The sequence below is a fragment of the Lissotriton vulgaris genome, chromosome 1_1 (assembly GCF_964263255.1).
Source record: "Lissotriton vulgaris chromosome 1_1, aLisVul1.2, whole genome shotgun sequence".
Lineage (NCBI taxonomy): Eukaryota > Metazoa > Chordata > Amphibia > Caudata > Salamandridae > Lissotriton > Lissotriton vulgaris.
In genome coordinates this window covers 1,158,287,036-1,158,303,388 of record NC_141685.1, presented here as the reverse complement: position 1 = coordinate 1,158,303,388, position 16,353 = coordinate 1,158,287,036, and the positions used below count along the sequence as shown (strand labels likewise).

Genomic DNA, 16,353 nt, shown 5'->3' with positions numbered 1-16,353 from the left:
TCCCTTTTCTAGTTCCTATCTGTTTCAGTTTAGAAAACAGCGGCATGTTTCAGCCGTGCTACTTGGTACTTGATACTTACTCGGACTTGGACCCAACTAATACAGTAAACACAGTAATGAAAATCAAACAATCACTCATACCACGACATTAAAACACATTTAAACATTTTGAAAACGAACAACAATAACTAGAATAAAACTAGCTACCTGCATACTCGATATACTGCTAAACAGTACAGATACACCGCTAAACAGTGCAGACCGGGTCTGTGTACCCAAACCCGTCTTGACCGGGCACAAACTAATGCACCCGTCTAGATGCGTCCCCAGCAACGGTACTCACCGGGAAGCACGGAACGGAAGGCCTCGGAAACTCGACACTGGACTGCACCCTGGACTCGACTGGACTGGACTCGACTCGTGACGTAGGTACTTCGGAACTTCGGAACTGGTGGGCCTCTGAATACCTCGGACCTTGCTCTCTCAGCTAGGCTCTGGTCGGGATCCTCCGCACTCCTCACCGCCTCGTCTGGGTGTCGATCGCAGCCTCAGTCACCTCCGTTGGCCTGAGGGAGATACAGGAAATCCTGCGGGTACGCGTAGTTGTCCTTCACGGCTGTGGCAGGGGGCTAGGCCTGCAACGCACCGCCGGCGCGTAAGGTGGGGGAGGGGTCCCTATTCGGGCGCCAATTATGTGGTAAATTTAAATTACCTATACTTAATTTATGCGGTAAACTTCAATAGGAATAACTCAGTCAAAAATAAGAGGCAAAGTCCGTGGCATCTGAGTTTAGTAAGGGTTTTATTCCTTAAAAAGGAATTGGTTCGAACCAGGTATCATGTTCCATCACCACAAGGGTTCAGGAAGGGAAATGGACATGGACATGTACAATGTTTTATTAACAAGATATCATATATATAGTCAATGCATTACAGTGATGATGAATGCAGAAGGCGTAACAGCTGAGAGAAGAGAGATAAGAACACATGTGCGTAACAGGAGGCGTGCACAAGGGCGTACACGGAGGTGTGTACTAGAAACGTCATAGAAAAGTGTCACAGGTGGGTGGATCCCTAGAAGAATCCTGCAGTGTCAGCAGAAATACATGGCAGAGATGCGCGCGCAGCAGCATGACGTGTGAATGACGTGGAACTGGAGGGTGAAGGGGACTTGACATTTGCGCTATACAGGGAGACAGAAGTCTGGCGTGTCAGAACAACCTAAACCCAAATCATATCTAATATCTTGTGTTTGAGGAACTGTATTATCTAGAAGGAAAGGTCTCTCGGGCAGAGGCTATTCTATACTGACTGCTAGTGCGTGTATATGTGACTACGTGTCTACGTGTAAAGCAAGGGGCATGGGCCTACCATGGTAACAGGAGCTACGAATTACTTGCATGGAGACAGAAAGGCCGGGCCCTTTGCTCTGCAGCTGGGGAGATGTTTTCCTAAACTACTAGACAGGAATGTATTTTCGAGGGATGTATGACGTTACAACGCATACCATTACAACTACCTACCATTACAACGCGACCATTACAACGCATACCATTACAACGCATAGCGCTTAGAGGTGCTGGATAGTGGTAAGTATAGTTTACTATTCCAACTCCAGTCCCCGTGGACACTAGGGAAGGTGTTGGATAGTAAATTAAACTTATTCCCTATCCTAGAGCGCCCCCCAGCGCAATGCGTTGTAATGGTATGCGTTGTAAAAGTTGCGTTGTAACGGTAGGTAGTTGTAAAAGTTGCGTTGTAACAGGTGTATACCATTTTCGAGGAGCGGAGCAGATAACTTGAAGGCTGAATTCAGTCTTGGCAGGCAAGCAGGCCGAGCCAGGCACCGCTAGCCGCACAGGAAGTAAGGCAAAGGTCAGGGATACAGATGCAGGTCCAGGCTGCAGCTTTCGAAGGCAGAAGGCAGAAAGGGCTCGATGGCAGGAATCAGGGCCTAACTCGCCAGAGCCAGAAAAACGTGAAAGTGCACCGTGTAAAGACGTTGGCAAGGCATACTTAGGAACTGAATATTCGACCCATTCATGGTGGATCTGAAAGAGGACATGTTAACGTTGGACGCAAATGTATTTGCGTCTTCATAGCTGGAAGTGGAGGGAACATACATGTACTTGAAGCACGTACATGGAGCCGTTGGGGTCTACGATAGGGGACACAATTGACCATAAAATTCATATTACCTCACATCGCTTCTGCAAAACCCCCCAGCCCACTCCTCAAACCCAGACCAAGCAGCCACCAACCTCACCCAATGGTTATCCAACAGCGCCGACATCCTAGCACCACTGAAAACACGACAAATCAAACTAGGCAGCAAGAAGGCCTCCTGGTTCAACGACGATCTTAAGAAATCCAAGAAACTTTGTCGCTCCCTTGAGAAAGCCTGGAAAAAAGACCCAACCACCAGCACCAAGGACGCCTTCAAAAACGCCACCCGCATACACCACCAACTGATCCGGAACGCCAAGAAAGCCGCTTTCAAGGATCGACTAGATAACAACGCCCGCAATAGCAAGGAACTATTCAACATCGTCAAGGAATTTACCAACCCCTCAGCCAACTCCAACGACATCACCCCCTCTCAAGCCCTCTGCGACTCCCTAGCATCATTCTTTCACAACAAAATTGCAGACATCCACAACAGCTTCGACAACCGGCCCGAAGACCAACCCACCCAACCCCCTGCAGGACCCCCACCCCCCTTGAACATCCTCAATGACTGGACGCCAATCTCCACCGAGGACACCATCCGTCTGATGAACTCTATCCACTCAGGATCCCCCACAGACCCATGCCCTCACCACATCTTTAACAAAGCAGACTCCATTATAGCACCGCACCTTCGAGACGTCATCAACTGCTCCCTCAACTCCGCAACCTTCCCGGAAAGCTGGAAACATGCCGAACTCAGCGCCCTCCTGAAGAAACCCACAGCTGACCCCACCGAACTCAAAAACTACCGCCCTATCTCACTCCTTCCATTCCCGGCCAAAGTCATCGAGAAAGCGATCAACAACCAGCTCGCCGCATTCCTCGAAACCAACAAATCCCTCGACTCCTCACAATCCGGCTTCCGAGCCAAGCACAGCACTGAAACCGCCCTCATTGCAGCAACAGACGACATTCGAACTCTACTGGACAATGGAGACACAGTCGCCCTCATCCTCCTCGACCTCTCCGCAGCCTTCGACACGGTCTGTCATAGCACCCTTCTACAACGCCTCAGAAACGTCGGAATCCAAGGAAAAGCTCTGGAATGGATCACCTCCTTCCTCACCGGAAGAACCCAGAGAGTCCGCCTTCCACCATTCAAGTCAGAGGCCACTGAAGTCATCTGCGGCGTACCACAAGGATCTTCACTCAGCCCCACCCTCTTCAACGTATACATGAGCCCCCTCGCGGTCATCGCACGCCAGCACAACCTCAACATCATCTCTTACGCCGATGACACTCAACTGATCCTATCTCTCACCAGAGACCCTTACACTGCCAAAACCAACCTGCATGAAGGAATGAAAGAAGTAGCCAACTGGATGAAGCACAGCCGTCTGAAACTGAACTCAGACAAAACAGAAGTCCTCATCCTAGGCACATCCCCTTCCGCCTGGGATGACTCTTGGTGGCCAGAGGCCCTTGGAAAAGCACCCATCCCGACGGACCACGCACGGAACCTGGGCGTCATCCTGGACTCCTCCCTCTCGATGAACAGACAAGTCAACGCTGTTTCTTCATCTTGCTTCAACATTCTTCGCATGCTCAAAAAAACATTTCGTTGGATCCCCACCGAAACTAGAAAAACGGTCACCCACGCTCTGGTCACAAGCCGACTGGACTACGGTAACACCCTCTACGCCGGTACCACCGCAAAACTCCAGAAAAAACTCCAACGAATCCAGAACGCCTCAGCCAGGCTCATATTAGACATCCCGCGGAAAGAACACATCTCTGGTCACCTGAAAAACCTCCACTGGCTCCCCATCAATAAGAGGATTACTTTCCGGCTCCTGACCCACGCACACAAAGCACTCTATGAAATCGGACCCGAATGCCTCAACACACGACTGTCCTTCTACACCCCCTCCCGCCAGCTACGATCCTCCAACCAAGCCCTTGCTACTGTACCCCGCATCAACAAAACCACCATGGGAGGCAGATCCTTCTCCTACCTGGCAGCTAAAACCTGGAACTCACTTCCCACTCACCTTCGCCTTACTCAGAACCACCTAGCATTCAGAAAGCAACTTAAAACGTGGATATTTGACAAGTAATTCCCCACCCTCTTCAAGCGCCTTGAGACCCTCTGGGTATGTAGCGCGCTATATAAATTTATTGACTTGACTTGACTGACTTGACCTTACAAGGACATGGGAGATAGTGATGCATTTTGAAGTGATGAAGAGCCCTGGTCACAGCAGCAAACTCTCTCAAATTTGACAACTTCAATGCTTCCGTCCAACTCCACTTTGCCTGGACTGACAGAGTCCCAGTGTATCGCTACAGCCTAGAGTGCTCGCATTTGTTGTTAAAATTTGAGGAGGATCTGGGTGCATCAAGACTCCTCTGGATAGACTGTCTGACTCCAGCCACCATTGAAGGTCTTCTTTCATCTTGACAGTAACAGGAATTTCCCTCTCCAAGTTTGTTGCTGGTAGTTCTCCAGGTCTGTGGTGGTGCCATAATGAAGGCCTAAATTCACCAATGGAAAAGTGGACACTGAGGCATCGATTTCCTTGAGAGACATCAGAGACTTCACTAAGCTCTAGATGTGAAAGATCCTTTCCTCCAGGAGGAATACTCTGGCCTGTTAAGTATTCAACTTTCTGCCTATGAAAACAAGATCCTGTGTTGATTGTAATTGGGATTTGGAAAGATTGAGAAGAAAGACATGATGGATTGACATAGTTATTTATGGTCTTTCCTACATAGAGATTCGGTGTTTGAATAAAGGGGGCTTGGATCAACTGATTGTTCAGTTCAGGAATATCGAGATTCCTTGGAGATGTAGATAAAATTGGGGCTACCATTTTTGTGAAGGCCCTCAAAGAGGATCCTAGGCCAAATGGAAGACTCTGTATTGACAATGTTGTTTCTAAGCAGAAAGGTATCCAGATTTATAATGGCTTTTGAACATACGTACATGGATATAATCATCCAATAAATCCAAAATCACCTATAGATAATCCTTCTGGATCAGGAGAATAATTCTCTGGAGGGTATCCATTTTGAATGGGATCTTTATTACTGACTTGTTCAGGATTTTTAAATCTATCATAACCCAATAGCCCTTGTTTAGCTTTAGAACCAGAAAAACAATAGAGTTTTTCTGTGCCCTTTTGAACCGGAACAATTACCAGAACAATTGCCTTCTTTTGAAGAAGAGGCTGTAATGCCTTCCTTTTCTCATGAGTCTTTGGTAATGCTGTACGAATGGTCCCTGAAGATGTTGGAGGCAACAGGAACTCTAGTTTGTAGCCCCTCTAAATGATGTTTAACACCCACCTGTCTGTCATGGATTCCTCCTACATGTCCAGGAAGTAATGAATCCTGCCTCCACATGCGACTTTGGGTCCACTTACTTCCTCATCATCGGCATGGTCATGTGCACTGATTTTTATTTATAAGGTCTTTCGATTTCTTTTTGGAATTTGAAGGCGAAAGCTTAGACCTCCTTCCATCTTCTGTTGTCTTTTGGAGGGCTGTCAGAAAGGTTTTTTCTTAACTTGAAAGTAAGATTTAATTTGTTCTTTCCTAAAAGAAAAAGAGTATTTCCTGCCCTTAAAAATGTTGTTCAAGTTCTAAACCAAATACCCTTTTTCTCTTGAATGGCATTCTAAGACTCGCTGCTGTTTGTGCAGAGTCTGAATTCCAGTCCTTCAGAAAAAAGGTTTCTGCGAGCTGCATTAGAAACACCCCATGCCAAGGCTCAGGCTCTAGATGCATCAAAATCTGAGAGCAACTCATTTTGTTTTTGCATTTTCTCCAAAATATCCGAACACTTCACATCCTCCAGCATAAATTTAAATAGCTAAAAGGTAAGTAATGCGCACTATAGACACCATAAATACTTGAGTAGAGAGCCAAATGAGAACCAGAATAGACCTTCTTTAAAGTTGTATGCGCTTTCTTATTTTCCAGCTACTTGAAGATATTTTCGCCTACCACTGATGATCACCCAACAAGACAGGCAACAACCAAGTCTACAAGGATTGAATCAGGAAGGTTATCTTTCAGAGGATAAAGATTTGCCATAAACTTCTGTGCGTTATTCTTGTCTGGATCCTTCTACTCATTAAGCACCCCCTACAAAACAAATTGATGAATAGGAACTCCACAGCCAGCAGTTTTTTTAAACTGCCTTAGGATAGTGTTCTTGGACGAACTGGTAACCTTTTCTTCTGGGAAATCCATGTTCTCCTTAATGTGACACAATAATTCATGAAATATACCTATTGAAATATACTTCCCTTTAGGATCTATAATTTAGTGAAAGGAAAGAGGAGCCATCTGATAAGCCTGAAATCAAAAGATCACAATAACTACTTTCTTGTGCCACTCCTTCCCACACATCCCCTTTCTCCTTTTTTAGAGAAACAAATGTCTCCAAAATTGGCTTACTTATTCTCTCATCCTCATCCGAGGATTTATTCTTCTCAGGTGAGAGGTGGAGGAGGGGATCTCGATCTGCTGTCACACAAAGATGAGGAAGGAGAGCAATTGCTTTTTTGAGAATGTTTCCCCATACTTGGCAATTTACAATCTGGAATTAAGAATAAAATGTAATCAGAATTAAGAAAATAAATATAGCAACTCACAGCTATGCACAATGGAACTGCACACACTCCTTCTGCAGTAGCCAGAACCTGAAAGCAACTTCCACCCAACTCCCATATGGACCTACTACCACTGTAGCCGCTGCTTTACGCTCAACTCAGAAGCACTCAGAATGCATGCCTGGTGAGAAGACACTCTCTGAAACATTACACAGGCACAGAGTGAATTCCCCTAAATTGCGATGCCGGTTACAATCCTGAACACCACCTCACTGCATCGGTACAAATTGAATGAAAACATCAAGTCAGATATGAAAACACTAACCTTGGTTTCTGTAAAGTAAACTAGAGTATTTTATGAAAGGCAACAGCTTACTCCATATGGTGTGCTTTACCACACAATAGAGTGTGCATACTTGAAGATTTTAAGCTCAGGGATCTCTTTCTAAAAGTCCCCAGAGCGTGGAGCTCCCTCAGTGTTAATAGAGTTCTCTCCAAGCCCAGCAGGAAAAGAAACTCTAATACACGTTGGAGGTTTAAGCCCAGCATCAACCTCAGGGTGGCTAGGTTAGCAAAAGCAATTCCTGTTTTGTTACCTGTCTCGAGTTTGGGGTCAATGCTCATGGTTATTGACTGTGTTGAAGATGAGGGACACACAGGTAATGTGGGGTTGCTCCCATGTATCTCATGAAAGGTGTATTCCTTTCTTAGTTTTACTCGCCTTGTTCATCTTTACTACTAGTGTAGGATTACAAATAGCTTTTTTCCCCAATGTGCAGGGTGGCAAGTGCCAACTTAAAGGTGGTTGCAGTGCCTGCATCAAATGATTCTCCATTCTTCATCCTAGTACTTAAGTTACTTCCCTACCCCACCTGCCTTTCATCAATGATCTTGTCTAAATTTCAGGCCCTTATTAAATAGTGAATTAGAAAGTGAGAAGGGGAGAAATGCCCTTTCGGGTCTGTTGAGGGATGGGGTAGGACTGAGCCAGTATTGAAGACAAAGAACGAAACTTGAAAATGGATGCGCTAAGTTAGGGAGGCGCCTATAACGCACAAAAGTAAGAATTTGGATGAGGAAGGGAGAATTCATGTATTCAAGATCACTGGTAATTAATTCATCAATTATATTTGTAGTGTACATTTATTGGCCAAAAAGTGCTGTCTCACTGCTTTGTCACTACCTCTATAAGAATCAGTACTCTGCTCCTCTTTCCCTAGGCCTATGACAAAAGAGCAAGAGGGATTCAATGTCAATGTGTCAGTAAAGAGGAGGATGGCTCTGCAGCAAGCAGTCATCTCGATCTCAAACTTAAGATAATCCCTCTTCAGGGGTGGTTCTCAGTTGGAGCAGAGGAGCCTCGCCCCACTTAAATTACCCCCAAAGTCCCCAGAGATGAAAAATAAAATGATAATCCGCTACCATTTTGTTTTTCATCCCCTGTTTCAAACAGATCATCAGGATGGTACAGGGCCTTCTGAATGACATCAGCAGGGAGGGGGTGGGCTGTCAATGCACTGTTTAAAGTGTACATGTCATTTTTGCTGGCCTTCTTATGATGGGCAGCCACACACGCGCAATTTTAACATCTCTAACCCAGCGGTCTTAAAACAGCTGGGTTAGAGCAAGTGCAAGCCTCCACGGTGCGGTGGAGCACTGAGTGAGGCTGCTCCCTCCAATCAGGGCGAGAGCAGTACCAGGATTGGTCAAGGGAGTTTCCTGGTGGCCGGGTTGCAGTGGAAAAAAGAAGACGTGCGTCGGGCGGACATGGCATGACTATTATTGAAGCAGGAGACAAAGCGTGATCCTAGAGCAGACAGAACACACATTCCTGGCCTACTGACATGCAAACGTCCTCTCTCCTCCTGCCATATAGGGCCAAGTTGCCAGCGGGTAGACATATCCCTTAAATGGCCATGGTGAAACGATGCAGGAGAGTATAACAGAGGCCGTCACGGGATGGAGAAGAATAAGAGCAGCGAGAAGTAGAAAGAGAAGTAGGACGCTGGTGCTAGAGCAGTCACTGAGGTCTGTGCAGTGTGCTATAAACAGCAGCCTCTTTATTTTAAAAAAAGTTTGAAATAATGTAGAAATTATTACAGGTAAAAGAACAAAAATATAAATTTCAGAACTGAAAGATGAACAAAAAAAATGTTTTAATGTGAATTTTTTACAAAAACATTTTACTGTTAAAAACACATGGAACTGAGGGATTTCGGGTCTGAGGGACAGCCGAAAGGTAGGATGTAGTACCATGATGGATTTAGGACATGACATGGCCAAGAGTGTTATTGCTTTATTAACATGTAGGAACAGAGTCTGCAATGGAGGGGATGTTATAACATGGGGAGGTTTAAGGTATAGGGGCAGAGGAATGTTCTGAAATAGAATGCTTTAGGGCCACAGGTGGAGGGGTGAGGTGGAATACATAGTAGCACAAAGGGTTAGGTGGAAAAGGTATACTAATCTGGTTGGTGTTAGGAGTTAGGGACAGGTTGAATTTGAAAGCTAGAATCAGAATCCGACATATGGGTTGAAAGAAGATAAAGTATTGCAGAGAAAGACAATTTACACCTATATAACACCGGGAGACACTACATTTCACTGTTCAGATGTCCCAAGAGGAATGAAGAAATGCTATGAAGACGTGGAAATACCCTACATGCCAGTGTTCGGAGGCTGTATGATAGGCAGGGAGGAACAGAGGTTGATATCTGAAGCCCCTAGGATGTAGGAAGAAATGTGCTGGGGCAACAAAATAGACACACAGGGATAGATGCCCTGTATATCAGAGACAAGGCCCGTAGGATGAGCAGGTAAGGAGAGATACCTTACCTGTCAGTGTACATGGGCCCTATGCTGCTGGAGGAGGTACCCCTTCATGCAGTATCAAGGGCAGATTGAAAATATGGAGAATTGCCCTACATATTACTATGTAAATGCTTACACAAAGAATGGAGAAATTGCATAAAGATCTCTTTTCAAAGAAACCTACAATGTTCACAGATGACCAGATGCCATGCAAGTTTGTGTCACAAATGCCAGTATTTGAGAGACAGATAGAAAGCTCTAGTCTTAGGTTGGGAGGACACCACGGACCACACTTATGGTGTTGGTAGGAGAGGGATCCGAGGCTTCTGGGATCGCACAGTGTTTTCTCACATTCAAACTTCATGGTATTCACTGTTTTGTTTGCAGGTTGTGCTACAGTCCAGAGAGAAGGAGGCTAAGGAGGTGGATGCGGAGAGCTCATGCCAAGGGAAGATGCTCGTTGAGAAGGAGGAGGATCTCTTGTTACAAGTGTCAAAGCCAAAAGTGGCAGAGGTGGACTTCTCATTCCAGGTGGAACAATCTAGAGCAGTGAAAGTGGATTCCTCATACCAAGTACAGGAGTCCACAGCTGAGGGAATGGGAATCTCATACCAGGTGGCGAAGCCCACGGTTGACGTGGTGGACATCTCATATCAGCTACAGCAGTCCGCAGACAATGGGGTGGACATCGCATACCAGGTGGGGGCATCCACAATCGAGGAGGTGGATATCGCATACCAGGTGGGGGAATCCTCAGTTGAGGGGGTGGACATTTCATACCAGGTGGGGGCATCCACAATCGAGGAGGTGGACATCGCATACCAGGTGGGGGCATCCACAATCGAGGAGGTGGACATTGCATACCAGGTGGGGGCATCCACAATCGAGGAGGTGGACATCGCATACCAGGTGGGGGAAGCCACTGTCAAGGGGGTGGACATTTCATATCAGGTGGGAGAATCCTCAGTTGAGGGGGTGGACATTGTATATGAGGTAGAGGACTCCACAGTTGAAGGGGTAGAAATATCATACCAGGTGGGAGATTCCACCATTGGGGGAGACTTCTCATATCAGATGGTGTCATCTACTGCTGAGGGGGTGGATATAGCATGCCAGCTGGAAAAATCAAAAGTTGTGGAAGCAGGTATCTCATACCAGGTTGAGGAGTCCACGGTCACAGGGCTGGATTTCTCATACCAGGTAGGTGAGTCTGCAGTAGAGGGGGTGGAAGTCTTACGACAAGATGTTGAGTCTACAGTAGAGGGGGTTGACATCTCATACCAAATCGTGGAATCCACAACAGAGGGAGCAGACATCACATATCAGACAGGGGAGTACACAGTTCAGGGGGTGGACATTGCATACCAGGTGGGCGAATCAACATCAAATGGGGCAAACATCTCATACCAGGCAGGGGAGTGCACAGGTAATGTGGTGGACATATCATACCAAGTTGGTGAGTATACCGAAGAGGGGGCAGATATTTCATTAAAGTTGGGAGGATACACCATAGAGGGAACAGAACTTTCTTACCAGGTGGGGGATACTGCAGTAGAGGGAGTGGACATTTCATACGAGGTGGTAGGGTCTACCGTAGAGGGTGCAGATATCACATACCAAGTAGACGGTTACATAGTTGATGGAGTAGATATCTCATACCAGGTGAGGGAGACTACCACAGACGGAGAAAGTATTTCATATCAGGTGGAGGGGTATACAATAGATGGAGGAAATGTGTCATATCAGGTGGGAGACACTACTGTAGAGGGAGGAGACATTTCATACCAGATTGGTGAGTGCACACTAGAGGGAGCAGACAGCTCATACAAGGTAGAAGGCTACACAATCAATGAAGGGGACATCTCATACCAGTTGGGGGGGTCTGCAGTGAAGCGTGAGGGTATGTCATACCAGGTAGGTGGGTACATAAGTGATGGAGTGGACATCTCATACCAGGTGGGGGGGTCTGCAGTAGATGGGACAGATGTCTCCTATCAAGTGGGAGAGTATACAGTTGGAGAAGTGGGCATCACATACCAGGTAGGGGAATACACTGTCGAGGGGGGAGGCATCTCATACCAGGTGGAGGAGATCTCAAGTGTGGTGGAGTAAAGATCTCTCAGTCTCGGACGTCAGTTTTCATTCGCTGAGAGGGAGCTTAGCCTGGAACCACCTACAACATTTAACCCAATAACAGCAGAAGATGAGATCTCCTACTCATCCTCATCCGGTTGAAGCTCGACCTCGGATCCCTTAATGTCCCTCTCTCGATGAAAACTCAACCTGTGATTCTTTAACCTCACTCAGCCAGGAGAGCTCAGCTTGTAACCATGTGCATTCTCGCCAATTAAGAGTGTCAGTCTGGGACCCAGTGCGTATTCACCAGTTCATTCCTACTAAACCAGTTTGAGCTGGCATGAGATCCCATTTCATCCCTTGTCCCCAGAGACATCTTTGCTGGGACACCCAATGTCTAATAAGCCATTGGGTTCTCAGCCTGGGATTTAGACTGGGCAGGAACGGCCAAAAACGAATTCAATTGAATTATTAAAGAACTATATGCAAGGTAGCGGAAAGAACACCCTACTGATTCAAATAGACATGTATCAAATTAAACTAGGCAATGGATTAGCTCCCAGGCCATTTTGTGACAGACCTTCAGGTCGCTCTTCCTTTAAAACAAATCCCACAGAATTTTTGCCTTGGCCTAAATTAAAATAGATAATAAAACAAATAATGCATATGTGTTAACAAGAGTCTCAGGCTCAGTTAAAAAGGGAGCTTGCATCTATAATGCGTTCGTGGAAATAAAATCCGGTTTCCTGGCAGCGGCCAGTCAAATAACACAATGCGCTGGCCATAACTCATAAAGGTTTCCTATTGAGTTTCAACTCCTCCAGCAGGCACTCCAACTAAGCAAGCAGAACAGCAACAACGGGGAACAACTAAACAAGACCCATGTTTCAATGTTGGAAGGCAATGCTACTAGGCAGCCTGTCTGCTTATTTAGACATGGTCTGCAAGTGGTTTGCAGAATAATGTATGGCTCTTTAGCATGTACATTATTTTTTCCATTATGCTATTTATGCTTCAGCATAGCAATAATTATTTACCTTGCATGCTCATACTGGCCTTGTTAATGATTTCTTGAGCCCTCAGGCTCCTTTGAGCCACCTTCATCTTGCTTCTTCTTAGTCACAACCCAACAACAACTAATCCCAAAAAGTCTCATCTGGTGTATACAAGCGATCCATTATTCATATAGGTGTCAGTGTGCAGCTCAGTACCTGCAGAAGCCTGCTCCTCTGTATCACTAGCAGCACTCGGGTTGCAACCTATCCACCAAATATAGAAACAAATGCGACTCCATCGCCGCACTGGCCGTCGTTGTATCATAGACACAACTCCAACATGAGATACTCTACGCAGACAGCAGTCTCTCCGGTCACATGGAGGAATAGTAGTAGCTATTGAGAATCCAGGCCACATGCTCTATTACTTTCCTCCCTAACATTTAAGGTAAGGGCTCTGCGGCGCCCTGACAGTAACTATACACTTAAAACAGTTTCCTCTCCAAGAAGACGAGAGGTGTGGATTTATCAGGATACACATTTTTGGTAATCGAGAACTTGTTTTCCTTTTGGTTTCTATGTATTTTTAGCTTTCTACAAGCCAATTCACTGTGAAATTGCTGATGTAGTTTCATCATGTCTGTAGTGATGGATGTGGGCTCGGTAGCACCGCTGTAGAAGGACATGGTGGACAGCAGGCTTGCGACGAGCAGAATGGAGAAATCACAATGACGGCATCTGTTGCGTGATTGTACAGGATTCTGCTCCTCCAGAAACCCTGTCCAAGTATCCTGATGTTGTCTAGGACAGCATTATTTTATTGGTTCTTTTCATCTGAATGGGCTGGAAAATAGAAGACAAAACGAGCTCCACCTTCAATAGGCTTCTAAAATTGAGGTCCAGAGCTCATAAGTGCTACTGATACCTGCTAAATGTAAACAATTCCATGAAGGCGATATGACTCTATAAAAAATTAAAATCAGAGTCAAACTCATTGCAGAAGACAGGCTATTCCTAACACGCTCAAATGAGCGATTTAGGGCAATAAAGTCACTAGCAGAAACGTAATCTGCATTTCAAATAGGAAGTAGCATTCAAGAAAACCAAACACCATGGTGCTTTACGTGCTGGCAATCGTAGGAAGAATCCACTCAATATCTATGGAAATGATTTTACATCCACAAACCCCAGTTCAGTCTTCTACATTACTCATTTATTCATATGTGAAAGCCAACTAGAACCATTTTGTACTTAGATTAGTCATCATTCACCTTCTGCGAAGTCCTCGTATAAAACTATAAGGTTCCCACCTTAAGAACCTCTCTCTTAAATGTGTTTTGCACATGAATACAAATGTTGACCTTCCTTAGTAGGTATTCTGCTAAGTCTGATACAGCATGTTTCTCATTCTATATTCAGCATTTCCAGAGGTGACGAGATATCCTTAGTGAGATGATGCCTGTTCGATCCATAACTCTTTAGATGTATATTTGGTGAAGTGGTGAACGTTTTTCTTTAGGAAACTGCTCTAATTTTGTTCTTGATATGGCATGGCTGTACCATACTGTGGTATTCTACTAATGTGGGAGTCTCTGTGGAATGGGTCTATGTCTTGATTGTGAGAAGATGAGTTAAATGTTACTGATGAGGTCCCAGGACCCACAAGTTGGAGGCCATGGTTTAAGAAAGATCTGTTAAGTACAACTCTGAATAAACCTCTGTTCCCTGCCTTCTGAGATGTCTTCTTGCGTCAACTGGACATCAAGGTAAATGCCTAACATTTTGCATACAACCCTATGATAGTGAATGAATCCATCCAGCAGTTCCTTTTGTTTAACACTGAGAAAAAGGTGTTTGTGCTGATGATGTATTTGAGTCGATAGCCCCGTATTTCTCATTAGTCTATGTGCCTATCAATCCTGCCGTTGTCACATTTGTCATCTTCAGCTGTACAAGCATGAGCTGTGCTGCCTGACTGAATTGTCTTCTAGATAGAGGGCCCTATTTATGAGGCCCGTACGCCACTTTTGCGTCACTTGATGCTGCAGCGGCTTAAAAAATGTGCCACACTGCACCATATTCACAAAGTGATGCATCTAGGCAGATGCATCACTTTGTAAACCCCTGTGCTACATTATACCTGTGACACTTCCAGGACGCCACTGCATCAAATCCTTACTCCTGCCTCACATTAGGCGTGAGGAGTGACGCAGGCCCTTTCACATGGGACTTTTCCCATGTGAAAGGACACATTGCTGGAGTTGCGTCTGTTTTCAGACACACCCCATTAATGCGCCCCTTTTGTGCCTACAGATACGTCAGGAATACTGACGTATCTTTTAAATCCTTGCAACATGGCGCAATGATGGTGGCAGAAGGAGGGCACACTGATAAGTGTTGAATAGCTGTTTTCACACAGCGATGCAACACCTCTCATAAATAACGCCCAGTGTATCTGGAGTGAAACTTGCAGGTTTCATCAGGGAGACACTTGCCTGGAGCTGGTGTTGTGTGAAAGCAGTGGGTGAGCAGTGCTGGTGTTTTTGACATGGTGTGTGACTGGATGAGCACTCAGTATGGTGGCTGATTCAAGTACAAGTATGTTATTTCTGAGAAAGGATGTTGTTTAAGGGGTGAGGAACAGAGGATATGATGAACAGCCCAAAGGGTAGTATGCAATTTTTCGGCAGCAGCACCAGGATGATCTCAGTAATGTTTTGAAAACCAAGTTTCAAGAGACAAATACTGCAGGGGAATAAAGAGGAGGCTTTGCAGAGAATCCTATAGGATTTAAAAAGGCATTTTGATGCTAGGTTGTGGGAGTTTACAGGTTTCCTTCTTTGGATAAGGCTGAAGTAAACTGATCTTATCACAAATAAAGTATGAAGGACGTTCATTAGCGCAATCAGGAATGGCCGAATTCTGGAAAGCATTTATGTGGAAAAGAGTATCAAAACAGTCTAATCCTTTTTGTGGTTGAACCCAGTTGTTGTTGCTCGCAGGAAAAACAGAGAGTTCAAGCTGTGTGTGGGCTCAGACAGCTAAATAAGTATAAGCAGTTTGTCCTTTAATCCTAACGAAGGATTAGGGAGCTTGTTTCCTTTATTGTACCTGCTGATTATTGGCGTCTGACTATAAATCAGCTTACCATCCAAAAAAATTCACAAGGACTCTCTTGCATCACCCCTGTTAGTTGCATCCAGCAGTGTTCTAATTTTGTGCATACCATTTTGACTGTCCTTGTGCCTGGGGCGTTACAGGACATCATTTGTGAATTATTTGATGGTGCTTGAGCCCAAAGACATTTTAAAATGCTTTTATTTTGCACAATGTCGTCTTTAGTAGGTGGGTTAGGTAATGGCATTAGAAAAGCCCCCTATATTGCTTATCCTGGTCAGTTGGCATCTTTCCATGCACTCTGTGACGTCTAGGCTAATTTTGTTGGAGGGTTTGCATCCAAACAGAACTGCTAGAAGAGTTGTGAAAAAGAGGTCTCATTTGAATGGAATGTGTGGTACACATGGATCAATGTGGTTATCACTGTTTAGGGGGTAATGGCAATTGCTACTGCCCATGCTAAAACAGTATATTATCTTCTTAATGCTATCTTTGACCTATGCCCTGCACAGAAATTGGTGGCATTAGGTCTTCTGGTCCGCCGTGCTGGATTTCCCTCTCCACAT

The 16,353-nt window shown here is 45.3% G+C and overlaps 1 protein-coding gene across 1 annotated transcript in view; it reads left to right on the top strand.

Moving 5' to 3' along the window:
- Window positions 1-14,406, top strand: part of LOC147748846 (uncharacterized) — a 295,887-nt gene extending 281,481 nt beyond the window's left edge. Inside the window, exon 9 of the mRNA XM_086964138.1 lies at window positions 9,987-14,406. Within this exon, the coding sequence (XP_086820264.1) occupies window positions 9,987-11,711 (1,725 nt within the window). The 3' untranslated portion in view covers window positions 11,712-14,406. The remainder of the gene's footprint in view (window positions 1-9,986) is intronic.
- Window positions 14,407-16,353: the final 1,947 nt, after the last annotated feature.